The 15,609-nt window shown below is 44.0% G+C and overlaps 1 protein-coding gene across 1 annotated transcript in view; it reads right to left on the bottom strand.

Moving 5' to 3' along the window:
- Positions 1-15,609, bottom strand: part of znf827 (zinc finger protein 827) — a 73,493-nt gene that overhangs the window by 19,275 nt on the left and 38,609 nt on the right. The window contains 3 exon segments of the mRNA XM_056279769.1: positions 5,198-5,298; positions 7,029-7,086; positions 8,463-8,705. Coding sequence (XP_056135744.1) covers positions 5,198-5,298; positions 7,029-7,086; positions 8,463-8,705 — 402 coding nt within the window.

The raw sequence follows: 15,609 nt of genomic DNA, 5'->3' as shown, positions 1-15,609 counted from the left end.
GATGATAGCTCACTGGAGTCGCTGTTTTTGACTACAAAAGGAAAAATAACTGAACTGGCATTACACAAAGTGGTTGGCTGACAAGGCATTTTGCAGAGAGACATACCAGAATGATGGAAAGTATCAATGATTTTTTGCATTTTGGGGGAATTTTTATGTCAAGCATTCAAGTGCATATATGTTGGCCTCAGAAGTGGTGCTGGAGAACACTTCACTGGGGATGCTCTACTTTAAGTCTGAGTATTGAAAACTGGTTATGACTTGGAATCAGTTCCAAATTTCCAAGAACAAGGTATTCTTTAAGAAACATGAATTTGAAGCTGCGGTACCACTTAACAATAAGACTACCCTTATAAAGGGTTTATGAATGGTTTACAATTTATAAGGGTAGTCATATTATATAAAGTGGTAATGAAGCTGCTTATCAAATTCTGAAAATGAATTGTCAGTGAAATACAGAACAAAATGCATTGAGCATTTCAAAAAAATTGCAGAAACAGGCTGTGAACCGACAGGACCTGCTGACCTAACGTCTTCTCTGCTAGTTATTTGGTGTGTCAACAGAACATGTACACTGATGAGCCAAAATATTATGACCACCTGCCTAATATGCTGTTGGCCCTCCGTGTGCCACCAAAACAGCGCTGACCCACTGAGGCATGCATGACTCACATCTATGGTTGACTGAGATCAGGTAGCAATGATCAATATTTATTAAAAGAATTTTGACAACCCAAAAAATGCAAACTTTATAAAGGAACAACTTCTTCTAGGTTGCAGACGAAAAGGAAAGTATTGCACATTCTTGTCGCTGCCCAATCTGAGTCAACCGTAGATGTGAGTCGCGCTTGCATGAGTGTTAACGGTTTACCAAGCTTTATCATATTATGAAAATAAAGTCCGTGTTAGGATTAGACCAATATGGTCACATAGTAAACCTTTTCGTTTTGGAAAGTGCAAGTTCATATTAGACTTGGTTGTATTCGTGCAAGGGTCGCCTAGGAGGCTGTGGATCCACAGACTGACAGGCAAAATTGTTTTGATTAGGTAGATTTTTTTAGCTTGAGTGCTGCATATTAGTAACCCCCCCCCCCATATTTCCCATTCAATCGAGGGCGCTGCACAAGTCTTAAAATGGCAGGAAAAACATTGGTTTTTCTGTCCATGTATCTCTCCACTGCTAATCTTGCATACTGCTGGGCCTGTCAGCCTAATAATTTTTGTGCACAGTTATGACTGTATGATCAAGGACCTCTCGTTGTGGGGATCCAAAACCTTTGAAAACCCTGTTTTATATCGCATTTAACTCCTCAGCTGGTTTTTCGTCTAAGTCCAAGCACCGGAGAATGGGAGATACACCAGCAGTACCTCTCATGTTTTTCCCTTCCCCCAGTAGGCAAAAAAAAAAAAAAAAAAAAAGAGGTGGTGGTTTGTCGCCAAGTCCAAGCACCAGAGAAGGGGAGATATGCCTGGCAGGGATCTGCACTCTTCTAGTTTTCAATTATGTCACAGTATATTTTTTTGTGACTGCTTTGTATCTGTCTTGACGCAGTAAGCATTTTGTGTCACATTTAGTTCTCATTTTGCAAAAATGGTAAACAATGTGTGGTAAGTATTGAAAATTGTATTCTTCATTTTATTCAGTGTTCCACAGAAATGTTATTCAATAGTAAAACTGTACAGTATTTAGGATTTCAACTCAAATATGTCTTTTCTAACATCCTGGATGAATACATGAGACTGAAGACGTGCTGGTTAGGTTTAATCATTCTATTGCTAATGAGTCAGGCATCATATGCACCCCTGCCGCTGCATTGCTATGACTCACCAGCATGACAAGTGTCCAACTCTGACATACCAGAGAGTCCGACAACAAGCTTCAAGCGAGGTAGTAAGTGACCAAGTGTGGTTAAAGCAGACTGGTGTACAGAAATATTTACTTATGAACTATCTTACCAGATCGATTAGGCAAATCTGTATGTGCATTAACTTAATCATGTGGCGCTTAACAGGTGGTAATGGTGATAAAACACGAGACTTATCAATAAACTTCAGTGTGTGCTTCCTCAGCCAATATTCAAGTTATGGATTTCCTGACTCCCTCCATTGGTGGAACATTATATTCAGGTTATGGACTTCATAACCACTCCAGTGGTCGAACACTTTGCCTCTCACTAACCGCGATCCCTGTGGCTGATTGACTGGCTACTCACACCATTCCTCTCTTATCTACCCATCTATGAACTGCTTGGCTTGGGAAATCCCAGACCTTCTTAAGGGGCTTGTGGCTGAAGTTGAGCGCAAAACAGTATTAGCCGTCGTGAGTCAGAGGTGAGACTAGGTTATGGCCTGGTCACACGAGGTAAACAAGAGCCAACAGGCACAAGCCTTGGGTCACAGTCTCGCACACGCGCTAATAATTAAGCCAATTAGGGTGTGGTGTGGGGCTCCAAGTGGTTAATGGTTTAATTAGTGCTATTAGAGTTGTAGAGAGACAGGAACAAATGGGAAAGAATGGACAGTGTGACCCAAAGCTCAAGAGAGAAGAGGACAAACCCCTGAAGTCACAATTTGAAAACACAAAGATGATTGCTCACTCTTCAGTCCCTTACTCGGTCTATTGAACAAATGCACAATGTTTTGTATGACCACAATATAGCTTTCAGTTGTCACAGACTTATTAATGGTGCAGCTAGACAAATCCAGTAATTCATACCTGTTCTCTGTCATGCAATCACAGTAAAATTAGCTTAATCTTTTTGTTAATTTATCAATAGACCACACTCAATCAATACCTGTGGTGGAGGGCGGGGACACTTTGACCAGGTTGCCAGTCTATCAAATGGCCCAAAAACAAAATCACTCATTCTCCCATTCACACCTATTGGCACTTCAGGGACTCCATTTCCCATACTATGCATGGCTTTTGACTGTGGGATGAATTCAGAGTACCCTGAGGAAACCCATATGAACACAGGGGTGAACATGAAAACACTAAAAAGGGACAAACGGTACTAATAGGAGCTATATTACTGTTAATCTAGATCGTAAAGGCTAATGGCTGTTAATTGGAAGCTGGTGAGAACTGGGACGGGTAAAATTATGGAGGACTTCCTTGACCATTCTAAAGAGGACAAATGTTAGACAAGAGCTCTGTGCAGTTACGTCTGCTACAAGAGAAGCTTGCTTATATGCAGAGTAGAGAGAAAGAGTGAGAGAGAAGGTGCAAAAAGGAAAGAGACTATGAGGAACAAAGGGGGAACAATTGATATGGACAGACTCATGATGGAGAAGAGAGATACGATAGACTAAGGCAGTCAAGCAATGAGAGCGAGAGAGAAGAGGAAGACAGTTCTGCAGTGTCAACTACACAAGGGAAAGGAGGGGCAGTCAGGGCGAATTAACTTTCAGGACACCCTTGATACCCAGAAGCCAATCAGATTTTCATTAAGTGGCAGAGGGATGGGCAAAGCTGGTACAGGCTAATTAACCTCTGGATCCCTCAGTGCCAAAGGAGCATGAAGAGAAATGCCTGGGATACCATTGAAGGGGCAAGGCATTCTGGGCAGAGGCCTTCAGCTTGGGGAAATGCATGAGAGGCCTTACAGAGCTGTAAAGATGGACATCTTCAGACCAGAAAGGGTTTTCCAACACAGGCTTGTGACTACATGAGACGCTTAAGTCGTAGTTTCTGGTTGGACCCAAGGACTAAGAGGGCATTTAAGAGTGTTCTCCAATGGTAAGGGAGCGGGTGCAGCTGCTTTCTATTTCATCTAGACCCACTTAATACATTTTCCATACCCTGGAAGAATTTCTTACCATTCTGAGCAAAAATAACTGGAAAATGGTTAATTTTGTTATGCTGTCACATTTTAATCCAAAAATGTTTTGCTTGTGGTTGCAGCCATCTAGGTAGTTTTGACTGTATTCGCACACCTGTGACAGTTTGACCACAAAACTTTGCTATGCTCCAGAGCAGCTTCTAGGAGAATGCTTGTCCACTGAAATCTCTCTACTTCTTCAAGGAGTGTTTCATTTGAATTTCTTTAAGTGCTGAGGATGTAAACACAGACGAAAGGGTGGAATTTGTAATTTTCTTCACCAAAATCGCCTCCAAAGAGGCCTGCAACCAATGCAAGTCACCCACGAGTGATGGATCTATTCAAGAGGAGATAAATGGTAACTATATAGAAAGATAGATGACTGAAGTAGTATGATATTAAGACTGATGTGGACAGTTTCTAAAAAGAAACATTACATAGACTCCACAAGCCTACATCTGTAGCGGTTTCTCAGATTTATGTCTGTTCCTATCATTGAATGGATACAAGTTAGAGAAAAACTGCCAATTGTTACTCAAATGGGTCAACTTCTGTAACAATTTTGTGTCAGTTTCCCTTACTTCAATATGCAAAACAAACATATATCTACTTAAAGTAGTAAATAAAGAGGGTAACTACTACTACTAAAAGTTCACCCTTAAAACGCACCAGAAAGCACAATTTTTTCAAAACTTTCCTGGGAGGGGAGGTATGCTCCTGGACTCCACTAGCATTTGCATGGCATTACTGCCGTTTTAGCACACACCGTCTTGTTTGGGGTTTGTTTTTTTTTTTTGCCTTATACTTCAGCCCATATGAGTTTACTGTGACGTGTTCTTGCAGCTCCGAGTAAGTGTTATGATCTTAAAATAGCTTGTACGGTCTATAAATGATTGGGAGCTTTTCTGTCGGAGTAGGTAGGCTACGTGTTGGTATGCGATGCCTTCCTAAGCGTTGCCAATTCATGTTTCTCTCAGGAGGATGAATTTCTTTATGTTATTGCTATCCAAACAATAAAGGTCTAGTTCAGCTGAAATCATGTCCAATTAATCCTCTTTTTTTGGCCATTTGCAAATTATAACAACAACAATAATAATAATAATCATTACTTTTATATAGAGCTTTTCTACACCCAAAACGCTTCACACTGAAGCGGGTCTACCCGTCTAATACAAGTCCACATTTCATAGTGTTATATTTTAAGAAGGGAGTAGTCGATGCATAAAATAATAAAACACAAACACGTAAGCCTTACAGAGACATGACTTCCACTATAATGTGCATTCCTCCATTCTGTGCTTGCATTTAACTGTTGCGATACAAGACGTTTTTCCACTAAGTGAAATCAAATGGCTGTGTGTGTACGTGTACCTTACCGTGGAAGGCTGCCCTGGCAGAGGAGCTGGCCTCTGCGGGGGAAGAGCTCTTGGAGCGCGAGTTAAAGGGTGATTGTCTAAAGCGCTCATCCAGGAATGGACTGCAACAACAGAAAAGAGGAGAGTACTTAGTGTTGTCAACTAGGAAAAGATAAACATAATCCAATATATGTAGCTGATAGATTAACATGAGTCAAGAGAAGTTCAGCGAAGAAATGTTAAACTTGGGCATAGGCGGCGCTATAAAGAGGCAAGGGGAAGCTGAGCTTCCTCAAAATTATCAATGAAAAAAAAAAATCACAATTTTTTTTCTGGGCAGTAACTACTGGCTAACATTAAAACTCACTACAACTAGCCTTATATATATATATATATATATATATATATATATATATATAAGGGAAAGACATAGGATGGAGGTCCAGAAACAGGGAGATTATTATTATTATTATTTTCAAAATGCATTAATACTGATTTTTGAACTTTGTTATCAATTTTATTTCTGGTCATTCTATTTTTATACCAACCAACGCAAACTTGTTCTAGCACACAATAATATGCGCTTACACTCGAAGAGCTTTTCATTTTGTTTTGCATCTGGTGTACTGCTGGATACTTGTAATACCTTGTCTTTTTTTTTTTACTTTCCCCCTTTGTGTCCCCAGTTGTACCTGGCCAATTACCCCACTCTTCCGAGCCGTCCCGATTGCTGCTCCACCCCCTCTGCTGATCCAGGGAGGGCTGCAGACTACCACATGCCTCCTCCAATATATGTGGAGTCGCCAGCTGCTTTTTTCACCTGACATTGAGGAGTTTCACCAGGGGGACGAAGTGCGTGGGAGGATCACACTATTTCCCCCAGTTCCCCCTCCCCCCTGAACAGGCGCCCTGACTGACCAGAGGAGGCACTAGTGCAGCGACCAGGACACATACCCACATCCGGCTTCCCACCCGCAGACACGGCCAATTGTGTCTGTAGGGACGCCTGAGCAAGCCGGAGGTAACACAGGCATTTGAACGGGCGATCCCCGTGTTGGTAGGCAACTGAATAGACCGCCACACCACCCGGCTGATACTTGTAATACCTTAATCGCTGAGGTGGAAAAAACTGATTTTCATTTCCAACCGACTGTGAATTATGTCTATGTTTTTGTAAAATAACAAGCACGAAACCGGCCAGACCCACGGCGCACCTGATGCAAGCTGGGAGCGCGTCCTACTAAATGTCCCTACTAAGCATCCCTCTCAGGTCATCCATGAGTGAGTGACCACAATTTGCGATGCATAGCCAACAGCGGCAGTTGTGCAGCGCTGTGGGGGAAAATGGTTATAATGAATACGGGTTTGAGATCCTCTCGTCTACCAGCCACAGCTTTTAGGTGCACACACCCTGTGATCCTCTTAAACAATAACAAAACAAACATCTACTGGTGAAGACAAATTGACTTTAGGATAAATGAATGTTAATCTGTTAAGAATGAGTGAAATTATTCTGCTGCGCCATCTCAATGATGACACCAGTGATAACGTATAGGCCTAACAGGAAATTTGACCGTAATTTTAAGTCGAATGCTCACAGCTGAATAAGGTTCATTGAGTCGTATTTTAGTAAGGTGTGGATTCTCTTTATTTGTAAGTGCCAGTCTAGCTGCTGGGTTAAGCTAATTTTGTTTTATGAAAATCCTAGAAAATTTAGCTTCCCCATACCTGATGCCCTAGCGCCGCCTATGAACTTGGGCGTTGTAATTATGCCCCCTATGAAACAGACGATTGTTTAAAAAAATGGTTCTAATGTAACTAAAAGTGACTTTAATAAGCATTTTAGTCTCACCTGTTCATTCCCATCATGTTACCGTCTTTGTTGTGGTCATTGGCTTTGCTGACTTTTTCTAAAAATAAACAAAATCAAGTGAAAAGTCATTCTTTTGTCTGCTATTTTAGTGTGACTTAACTACACTGGTCAATATGATGCAGTGGCTACTGATGGTTACTGACTGTAACAGAAGAGCCAAAACTTGAGAAAACAAACAAAAAAACAGAGCATACCAAACTGAAAAGTGAGCGACTTAGGCTGAACTCGACTAATCTTACTCCTTGCTTATGCTGGTTTTCTCTGTGGCACTATAGTATTCAGCTGTAAATACACAGCAAAATAGCAGAATGCGGCCAAATATGTGTTTCAAGGCAAAGTATCGAAGTGAATTTCAAAGATGCAAGAGCAACCTTGGTTACTGATGGTACTTGATACCGATGGTCTCTGAGGTCCCACTGCTCTAGGTAATTCATATTGATTGCTCGTTGTGTGACAGCCCACTCTGTTCCACTCCTGTCCTCAGTGAAACAGTAAAAGCCAGTTGTGTGGAGGGGTACTGGTGGTCTACGTTACAAAACTAGTGATGCCCTGGTACCCTGGGGTGGGCATGCCAGGGCACTCTCTGCCCTCCGTAGCCTCTGTGCAACTCTCGAAATCACATTGTTCACCGAGGACAGAGGTCTCTTTCCACGTTGCCATGGAGATGCCGCACGGCAGAAATGTAAAGGGAAGAGGAAGGGGAAGAGCGGGGAGGGAGCCTGTGCAGCCAAGTGTGCTTGAGCCGGCATGTTTGAAAGCGAGTCAAGGGAGGGAGAGAGAACGAGAGGAGGAGAAGAGGGAGGAGGGTCGAGGGGGCATTTGTGCAGACACCGCCCCCCACGGGGTCCTGTGCGAGTGCGTAAAGGTGTGCATGCCGGGCAGCTTGTCGGAAAAAGAAAGGCAGTGTATGAAAATGTGTGCGCACGCATGTTGTGTGCCTGGTGGTGGAGCGCGTGCGTGTGTGAGAAAGAGCGAGGGATTTTTTTTTTTTTTAAAGGTGCTTGCCTCTGTATATGGCATTTAAGTGAAGCAATCAGAAGCTGCACAGAATTTCACTCTCACTCACACACAATCACACACACCTTTCCTCTGGGGAACAATAGGTCCACTTCAAAGCTCTGTCTTCATCTCACAATATAAACAACTGTCTGCTGCTTCAATGTCACTTTCATGGCCAAGCAGTGGGGGCTGGGGCGGAGGGTCTAGACCGCATTACATGTCATATATCCTCCCCTTTACAACAGAGCCACCAGAGAATGGAAATGTAAACATGTAGGTTTTATTGTCAAGTGTCACAAACAGTTCAAGGTTGACACTGAGGTGCTATAGGCAAAAGGGAACTGCTGCATGCACAAGAACAGTATGTCCATACCATTAATATAGGCATGTCTACAGACTCTCAGGGGAACATACCTGACAACTTGAATAGGAGTTCAGAGGCCATCTTGACTGATATGTCCTGGGAGAAGAGGTCTTTCTGGGGGCGGGCCAGCATCTCGGGGAGATTGGGTAATGGCTCACTCTTCTCACTTGCCCCTAAAGTGCTGAAGGCCAGCAGATGAGAGGGAGGTGGCGCTAGCTCTGTGGGGAGAGGGTCTACCTCCATAGGCTCCGTCTTCACTGTCACCTTCTGGTGCTGGGCATCTTTGTTGTTCTCTGCAGAGGATAAATGAACCACAGGACAGTGAGAGACAGGGCTTGGATTGAAGATGTTAAAGCTTTTTATTCAGGATTCAGGAAATGGCTTCAGGGAAGCGAGAGGTTACTGTTAGCATATCGATGTACACAACCAACTCGGCTGACAGTCAAAGGGGAAATTAGTAATAAGGGACTGATGCAAAAAAAACTAAAAACTTCAATGAAATTTGATCGCACGTATGCACTTTAACTGCAAAATAGGAAAAATGGCACTTTCAGCAGATGTTGTCTGCAAGCATGTTACATACTGAATAAGCTTTCACAAATTAACCGAGTGATCCAAACATTTTAGCATTCACGATGACCCCAATTTCAGCACGGTTTGAGACACAGAAGAGTCTACTTTACATGCATGACAACTACATATGCAAACTAGAAGTAGATGAGCCTTTTATCAAAGCATGTACTTGTCCCACACACAAGATAGATTAAATTTCTTTGCACGAAGCACCAACATTTTATGAAAACTAGAACCATCTACTGCTGAATTTAGAGGGGATACATCCAATATGTGGCTGCTTTACAAGATGGTCCTATGATGTACATACAAAACAGCCATAGCACTATGCTTTACACACGCTGGACATGCTTGGAATTTCCCCTGAATATATAAAATCATTATAATTGTATTTAATAGGCCTACTACCTTTATAGTATCCGTTTCCGACATCAGCATGTTATGCAACTCAAAAACCAGACCGTTGTATTCCTCTGATTCTTGCAAGAGGGTACTGGCAGGTCACAAGGATGCTAAGAGGGCTACAGCAACCTATGCAGGTTCGCTGAAGAGAGCAGGAAAGATGCTAACATTCACTGAATATGAGGCGTGCAGTCCTGTGGGTATGTTTATCTAAAGAAAGTGACAAAAAAAAAAGAAAAAAAAAAGAGTTTGCTAATTAAAGGCGACGGGTGTTTACTCCGTATGTCAACAACGCTCTTTTTTCTACCTTTATTAAGACAGGCATCAGTTTGGTGGTTTTCTGGGACAGAGCGACAAAGGAAACTGAATGGGAGCGAATTCTTGAATGGTGAGACAGCCTTTCACTCACGGGCCACTTATCAGACAAGTTCAAAGGGTGAGGCAAATGGAGCAGGCTGAAATAAGGCCAAGGAAAGATGGCATCTGTACTCACGAGGTAACAGATTTTGACTGGAGTGATAGCAGGAGTGCAACGGCTCAGCGCTGCGGCGAGCAGGAGGACAAAGCAGTGGGGCTGCTACGGTGCTGCTGACATAGCGACCCGGGACGATTATAGGATATATGAATTTGGCACGATACAGAGAGTGGTGGGAGGGGCTAGAGGGAGGTTACAAGAGCAGGAGAAAAAGAGAGGGTGGGGCACACTAACCCTGCACTGACCCCTGCTACCCCCTCCCCTAACATTTGCTCCTCCTCCTCCTCCCCCACTGGCCGTGGCTATAGTGAGTCAACGAGGCAGGCACCCGACCTACATTGCGTGCATGTGTAAATGGGTTTGTGACTGCCCCGTGTACATGTGTATGTAGAAACCGAAAAAAAATGTGTGTATCCGTGTTCGTGTGGGTGGACATTTGTGTATGCTTCTAATCGGCTTCTCCCCGCAGGCCTGGGTGTCTCGGTAGTGGCAACAGCCAACGTACGAGGGACAGTGACAAACATCAGCCCCACTAATCCCTTAATCAGGTGGCCCGAGTTGGCCAGAAGCGGCCTGGGAGGGGGGGGAGATGGGAAGGAGGGATGGAGGAGTGAGCAGAGGGGTAGGCAGCGCTGAGCTGGCAGGGTCAACCAAGGGACACTCAGTCTCTCGTGCCCTCCCATCATGGGTTCACTACCCCTAATGTGGGATGAGTGGACTGCTGGGTCACACACACGCACAAAGACAGGGAGATACTTTAAGCACGGTCGCCAGCATATCTGGCAGAAACCCGCTCACAAAGAGCTGCCGAACAGAGATTACAGTAAAACATCGATCCACACAGAGCAACAATATTTCAGATTGACAGTAACGCAACACCTCAGATCAGGTCAGAAGTCTACCTGCAATAACAGAAGAACTGACCCACCCCCGCCCCCAATGCCAATAGGGCTTTAAAAAAAAAAAAAAAACACAACAATGGACTTAGTCTAAACTAGTTTAGCTTTTGTGTGCGCGCATGTGTGTCCACGTGTATGCGCACGTATGTGCCATCCCCTCTGGTGCAGGACTTTTGTCTGTGATGCACCAGCTGCCATTAGGCGACAGCCTCCATTCTGGAGGAGTGTCTGTGTGCGTGTGTGTATGCGCGCACACACGTGTGATTGTGTCCCGGTTAAAAAATGTTCCCATTAACCTTTCTAACTGCAACTACCACAGCAACGCAACGGCTTTGTCGCTTCTCCGACCAAGCCACCAAACACAACTGGAGGTTACGTGTGCTTTTATTTTGAATTATAATGTGACATCACCGAACACAACTCGAGGTTACGTATGCTTTTATTTTGAAATAACGTGACCTCTCGAAAACTGTTTTTGAATCTTGTGGGCAATGGTGGTCAGACTTGAACCAACAAGATAGCATCTTATTCACAGCATAAATCATACAGATTTAGTCGAATGTAATAACGCTATTAGATGATGGTATCATGTGGGCAGTTCCCAAACTTTGCATAAAACTGCATTATCTTCCTAATACTTTAGCAACTACCGATGCAGTATAATCGTATGAGTGTATTTCTTCCCTCTCCTTAACAAACGTCGCTTACAAATACACTTCACAAATGTTCAATGATTTTGACGTAAATGTGGTGTCAAACTTTTCTGAAGTATGCCAAAATGAAAGCTGACTTTGTGGGTTTTTTTAAGGCAATAGCTGTGTTTTATTGGTAGAACCCAAAATATCTCAAGTGATATGGACTAGATGCCTGAATAACAAAGCCATAAACACAAGACATGTAAAACGTTGGCGTATGTTAGTCGAGCCACTGTAAATGCACTATAGATCATTTGCTCTCCCCAACATTGCCCCCCCAAAGCTTTTGAAAAAGAATGAAAGTGACTGGTGTTTCTGGGCTTCTCTGTTTTTACTCATCAACTTTGACCTTAGGTGTCTGGTTTAATCAGTGTGGATATAAGAGCCAACTTTTCCGGCTGTGTGTAATGCAGTAGGTAGATGCTACGGACCCTGGACTGCAGAGTAGCCATAACTGGGTGAAGCAGTCATGTTCCATTACCAATTCAAATCATGCAAAGCCATCTTATCATGCTGCGCTTTGAGACATTGATGGAGCGGGGAAGAAACCGAAAGACAGAAACAGAGGGGAAAAGGAGAAAAATAAAGCCCAGAGTGCCAGAAAACAAACACTTAAGGGGTGGAAAGAAAGTGAGATAAGAGACGGGCTGGGGAAGGATGAGAGGTTGAGGAAAAGCCTCAGTGCAAATGACAACCTCTACCTCTCTCATTCCTCTTCCCTCTTCCCTCTCTCTCTCTCTCTCTCTCTCTCTCTCTCTCTCTCCCTCTCTCTCTCTCTCTGCCCCCATTCCCTCTCTCTATTCTGCTGCTCTCTCACCGACCTGCTCAGACAGGGGTGAAGAGTTCAGGCGCTTCAAAGGCTGCAGTGTGGAGACTGCATGTCATGTGGGAGCCACATCAGTCTAGCCTGCAGCCTCCACAGACAGCTGCCGCTGCTTCAGTTGATCCTAGACCAGCTAGCTTTAAATAGCCAAGCATCCCTATAGTTGTAAACCACAGATAAACCTGACTAAAGACCAGCAGGCCCGATAAACAGTCCATAAGCTGCCCGAGATGGCCCCTACAAACTGGTCTGAGGCAAAACAACGGCTGCAGCTGATCCACAGTCAACGAGGCATTTACTTGAAAATAACAAAAAAATCAGGACACAAGAGGACTATAAACAGTCAGTTGAAGCCAATCAGTTGCCTCTCAGCAATTCAGTCAATCATTATGTCGCCCATTAGGCTGGTCTCCCAAGAAAAGACACATAACAAAGGGCTATAGGATGCAACTCTACCTACGGATAATACTGGGCCTATAGGTTGAGAAACAGACAAGACAGAAAGACAGACAGACAGCGAGAGAAACAGACAGACAGACAGACAGACAGACAGACAGACAGACAGAGAGACAGAGAGACAGAGAGACAGAGAGAGGGTATGTGGTTGCAGGGAGGGCAGGAGTAAGAAAGGTCATTGAGCGGGCACAAAGAGGGGGCATGGTGAGGGCACTGGCGGAGCACTGAAGAGCTTTAGATAACGTGATACAGGCACATTGCCAGTGCTATGAATTAGAATGGCGAGTTGTTTGCTTACAGGACAGTACAGTTTGCTTGCAGGCTACATTGAGCTACAATTAAGCGCGGCTAAAGCTTGTTTTTTTTTCAAGTACATTACATCCATTAACATGCTCTTAATGAGCAGCTTTGTGTGTTTGCATGTTTATGGGCCAGCAGCATAGAAAAAGCATATAAATGTGTGCACGACATGTGTTACGATGATGGCTTCTCCTCTAGCATTTGAATATCGTCTCCGATCACAATGGACCACCTTTATTCAAGTGAAGCGGCCACCAGTTGGGAATGAGAGGGCCTGTCCAGTGATCTAAAAAAGAGGAAGGACCACATCCAAGGTATGACAAGTGAGTTTAGCCAGTGCAGCTCGTGTTTCCACACCTATGGTGAAGCTTGGTGGTAAGTGGGTGGCACAGCAGTTACTCACTCTGCCAGCCTGCCGGGGCAACATCTAGGACCCTGTGCCCCCAACCCCCCCCCCTTCCTGTGACGCCGTGTTCCCCTTGCCCTGCAACATCAGTGCCCATCTGCTGGCACACGGTAGCCACTGGCGCCGGGGACTATTTAGTCTGGCATAATTAGCCCCCAGACACCACCAGCTTGGTTTTTAACAGATGTGGGGGGAGGTAGCTCTAGCAAGGCAACTCATGGCCGCTAACGAACACCATCTATGAGGAGGAAAGAGGAGAGTGGGACAGGAGAAAGAAAAAGAAGTGACCTAGTTACAGGGATGATGCAAGTCATGTTACCACGTGGTGAACAATAATGATGATGACCCCACATGCTTTGATTTTCCACTTCCATGGTCAAGGGAAAACAATATTCAATGTTCTGTGGGGCTATTTACCGCATTTCTTGACAAGTGAGGAAATAGGAAATTATTTAAAGGGATAGTTTGTTATTTTCTGAAGTGGGGTGGCATGAGGTGCTTATCTATAGTCAGTGTATTACCTATAGTAGATGGCGATCGGCGCACCCGCAGTTTGGAGAAGCAGGCGGGAGGATAGGCAGGGTTAGCAAGCAATGTACTGCTGTGGAAGCGGCCAGAAACAAAACGTATTTTAGCCACCATTAAGCACAAGTATAACCAACAGCAGACTATTGATGTGTGAAGTGATTTTGGGGACACTACACCGTATAAGAATGAAGTTATTGAATATCGTTGTAGCATCTCTTTTTGGTGTTGCACTTTTTAGACAGCCCCTGCACAATCGTCTCACAGCCAGCTGTTCATAGAGTCCAATGTTATTTGTCCAGCTTGGAGAATGGCTCATTTGGGTGAAATTTAGCTTGTAGAACATTGTCTGTCTTACCACGGTAAGAAAGAGGTGTCGTTCGTGTTTTAACAATGATTCGCTTATGAGTTATTGATCTGGGAAGTTCAAATCTGTGAATGTACTTCCAACTTTACTGAAGTGTTTGGTAAACGGTTTCATTTATTTGTAGGTAATTAGCGCCATTGGATACAGCAGTGCTCTTCAGCAAGTGTCTATGTGACTTATTTGGCAGTGGCTTCACATAACCCCCTTCATAAAAATGATCACTGCAGACGCAGAGTCGTTTCACTGTTGCAGGTGGAGTGTTTATGTCTATATTCAGTGCAATTAGCCATGGCTGTCTAAGGCCAATATCCCTCAACGGAAGACAGCAAAATCTATATGGCAACCAGGGGACTTATTTATTTAAACAGCCTGGAAAAATGGGTGTCCGGGTAAAGTAGAGGTCTATTCAGTTGGCTATCAACACGGGGATCGCCGGTTTGAATCCCCGTGTTTCCTCAAGCTTGGTCAGGCGTCCCTACAGACACAATTGGCCATGTAGAGAGCGGAGTGATTGGCCAGGTACAATTGGGGAGAAGGGGGGGTACCCTAAAAAAAAAGCCCAGAAAAGCACAAGCACACATCATCTTTGAAATCTTTAGAAAAAGTTAAGTTTGATTTCAGTCTGATCTAGCATCATCACTTTCTGACCCAAACAGCTGATCTGCGGGTGGTGTAATACAGTGCTTGCACAGATGCGCTTATGCGTAGGTATACAAAGTTCTACGGTTGAGAAAATGAAGTGCCAAAAAAAAGGCTGTCTGACAGCAAAGTGATGAAAATATTCTAAATATAGCATACACTTAAACTGATATTGATTTTTTTAGGTGGCTAAAATACGTTTTGTTTCTGGCCCCTTCCAAGGCAGTACATTGCTTGCTAACCCTGCCTACTTCCCCAAACTGCAGGTGCACCAACCACCATCTACTGTGGGCAATACACTGATACAGCCCCACTTCAAAAAAGCCGAACTTTGCCTTTAACAGATAGAGAGTGGCATTTTAAATCAGGACAATACTTATCCTAATCTTCCCAATAATGTTTCTTTACATTAGTGTCCATACTGCGCCGCTGTATTTTGAGGTTGACCTTGAGCGGAGATCAAGAAAGGGTTGCAGCGCAGACACCCTTAAACCTCATGACCATAATCGCACATGACCGGAATGGCATTGACCTTCCACTGGTCCTCTCTCCTCTCCTCCTCACAGGCTCTTTTTCTCCTTCCCCTCCCCCTAGGGTCATCTGAGGGTCCAGACTCTTGTCAGGACTGTCACTCCAG

The sequence above is a fragment of the Lampris incognitus genome, chromosome 5, assembly GCF_029633865.1.
Source record: "Lampris incognitus isolate fLamInc1 chromosome 5, fLamInc1.hap2, whole genome shotgun sequence".
Taxonomy (NCBI): Eukaryota; Metazoa; Chordata; class Actinopteri; order Lampriformes; family Lampridae; genus Lampris; species Lampris incognitus.
Note: the sequence above shows the minus strand (reverse complement) of the source record. Positions and strands in the feature narration are given on the sequence as shown.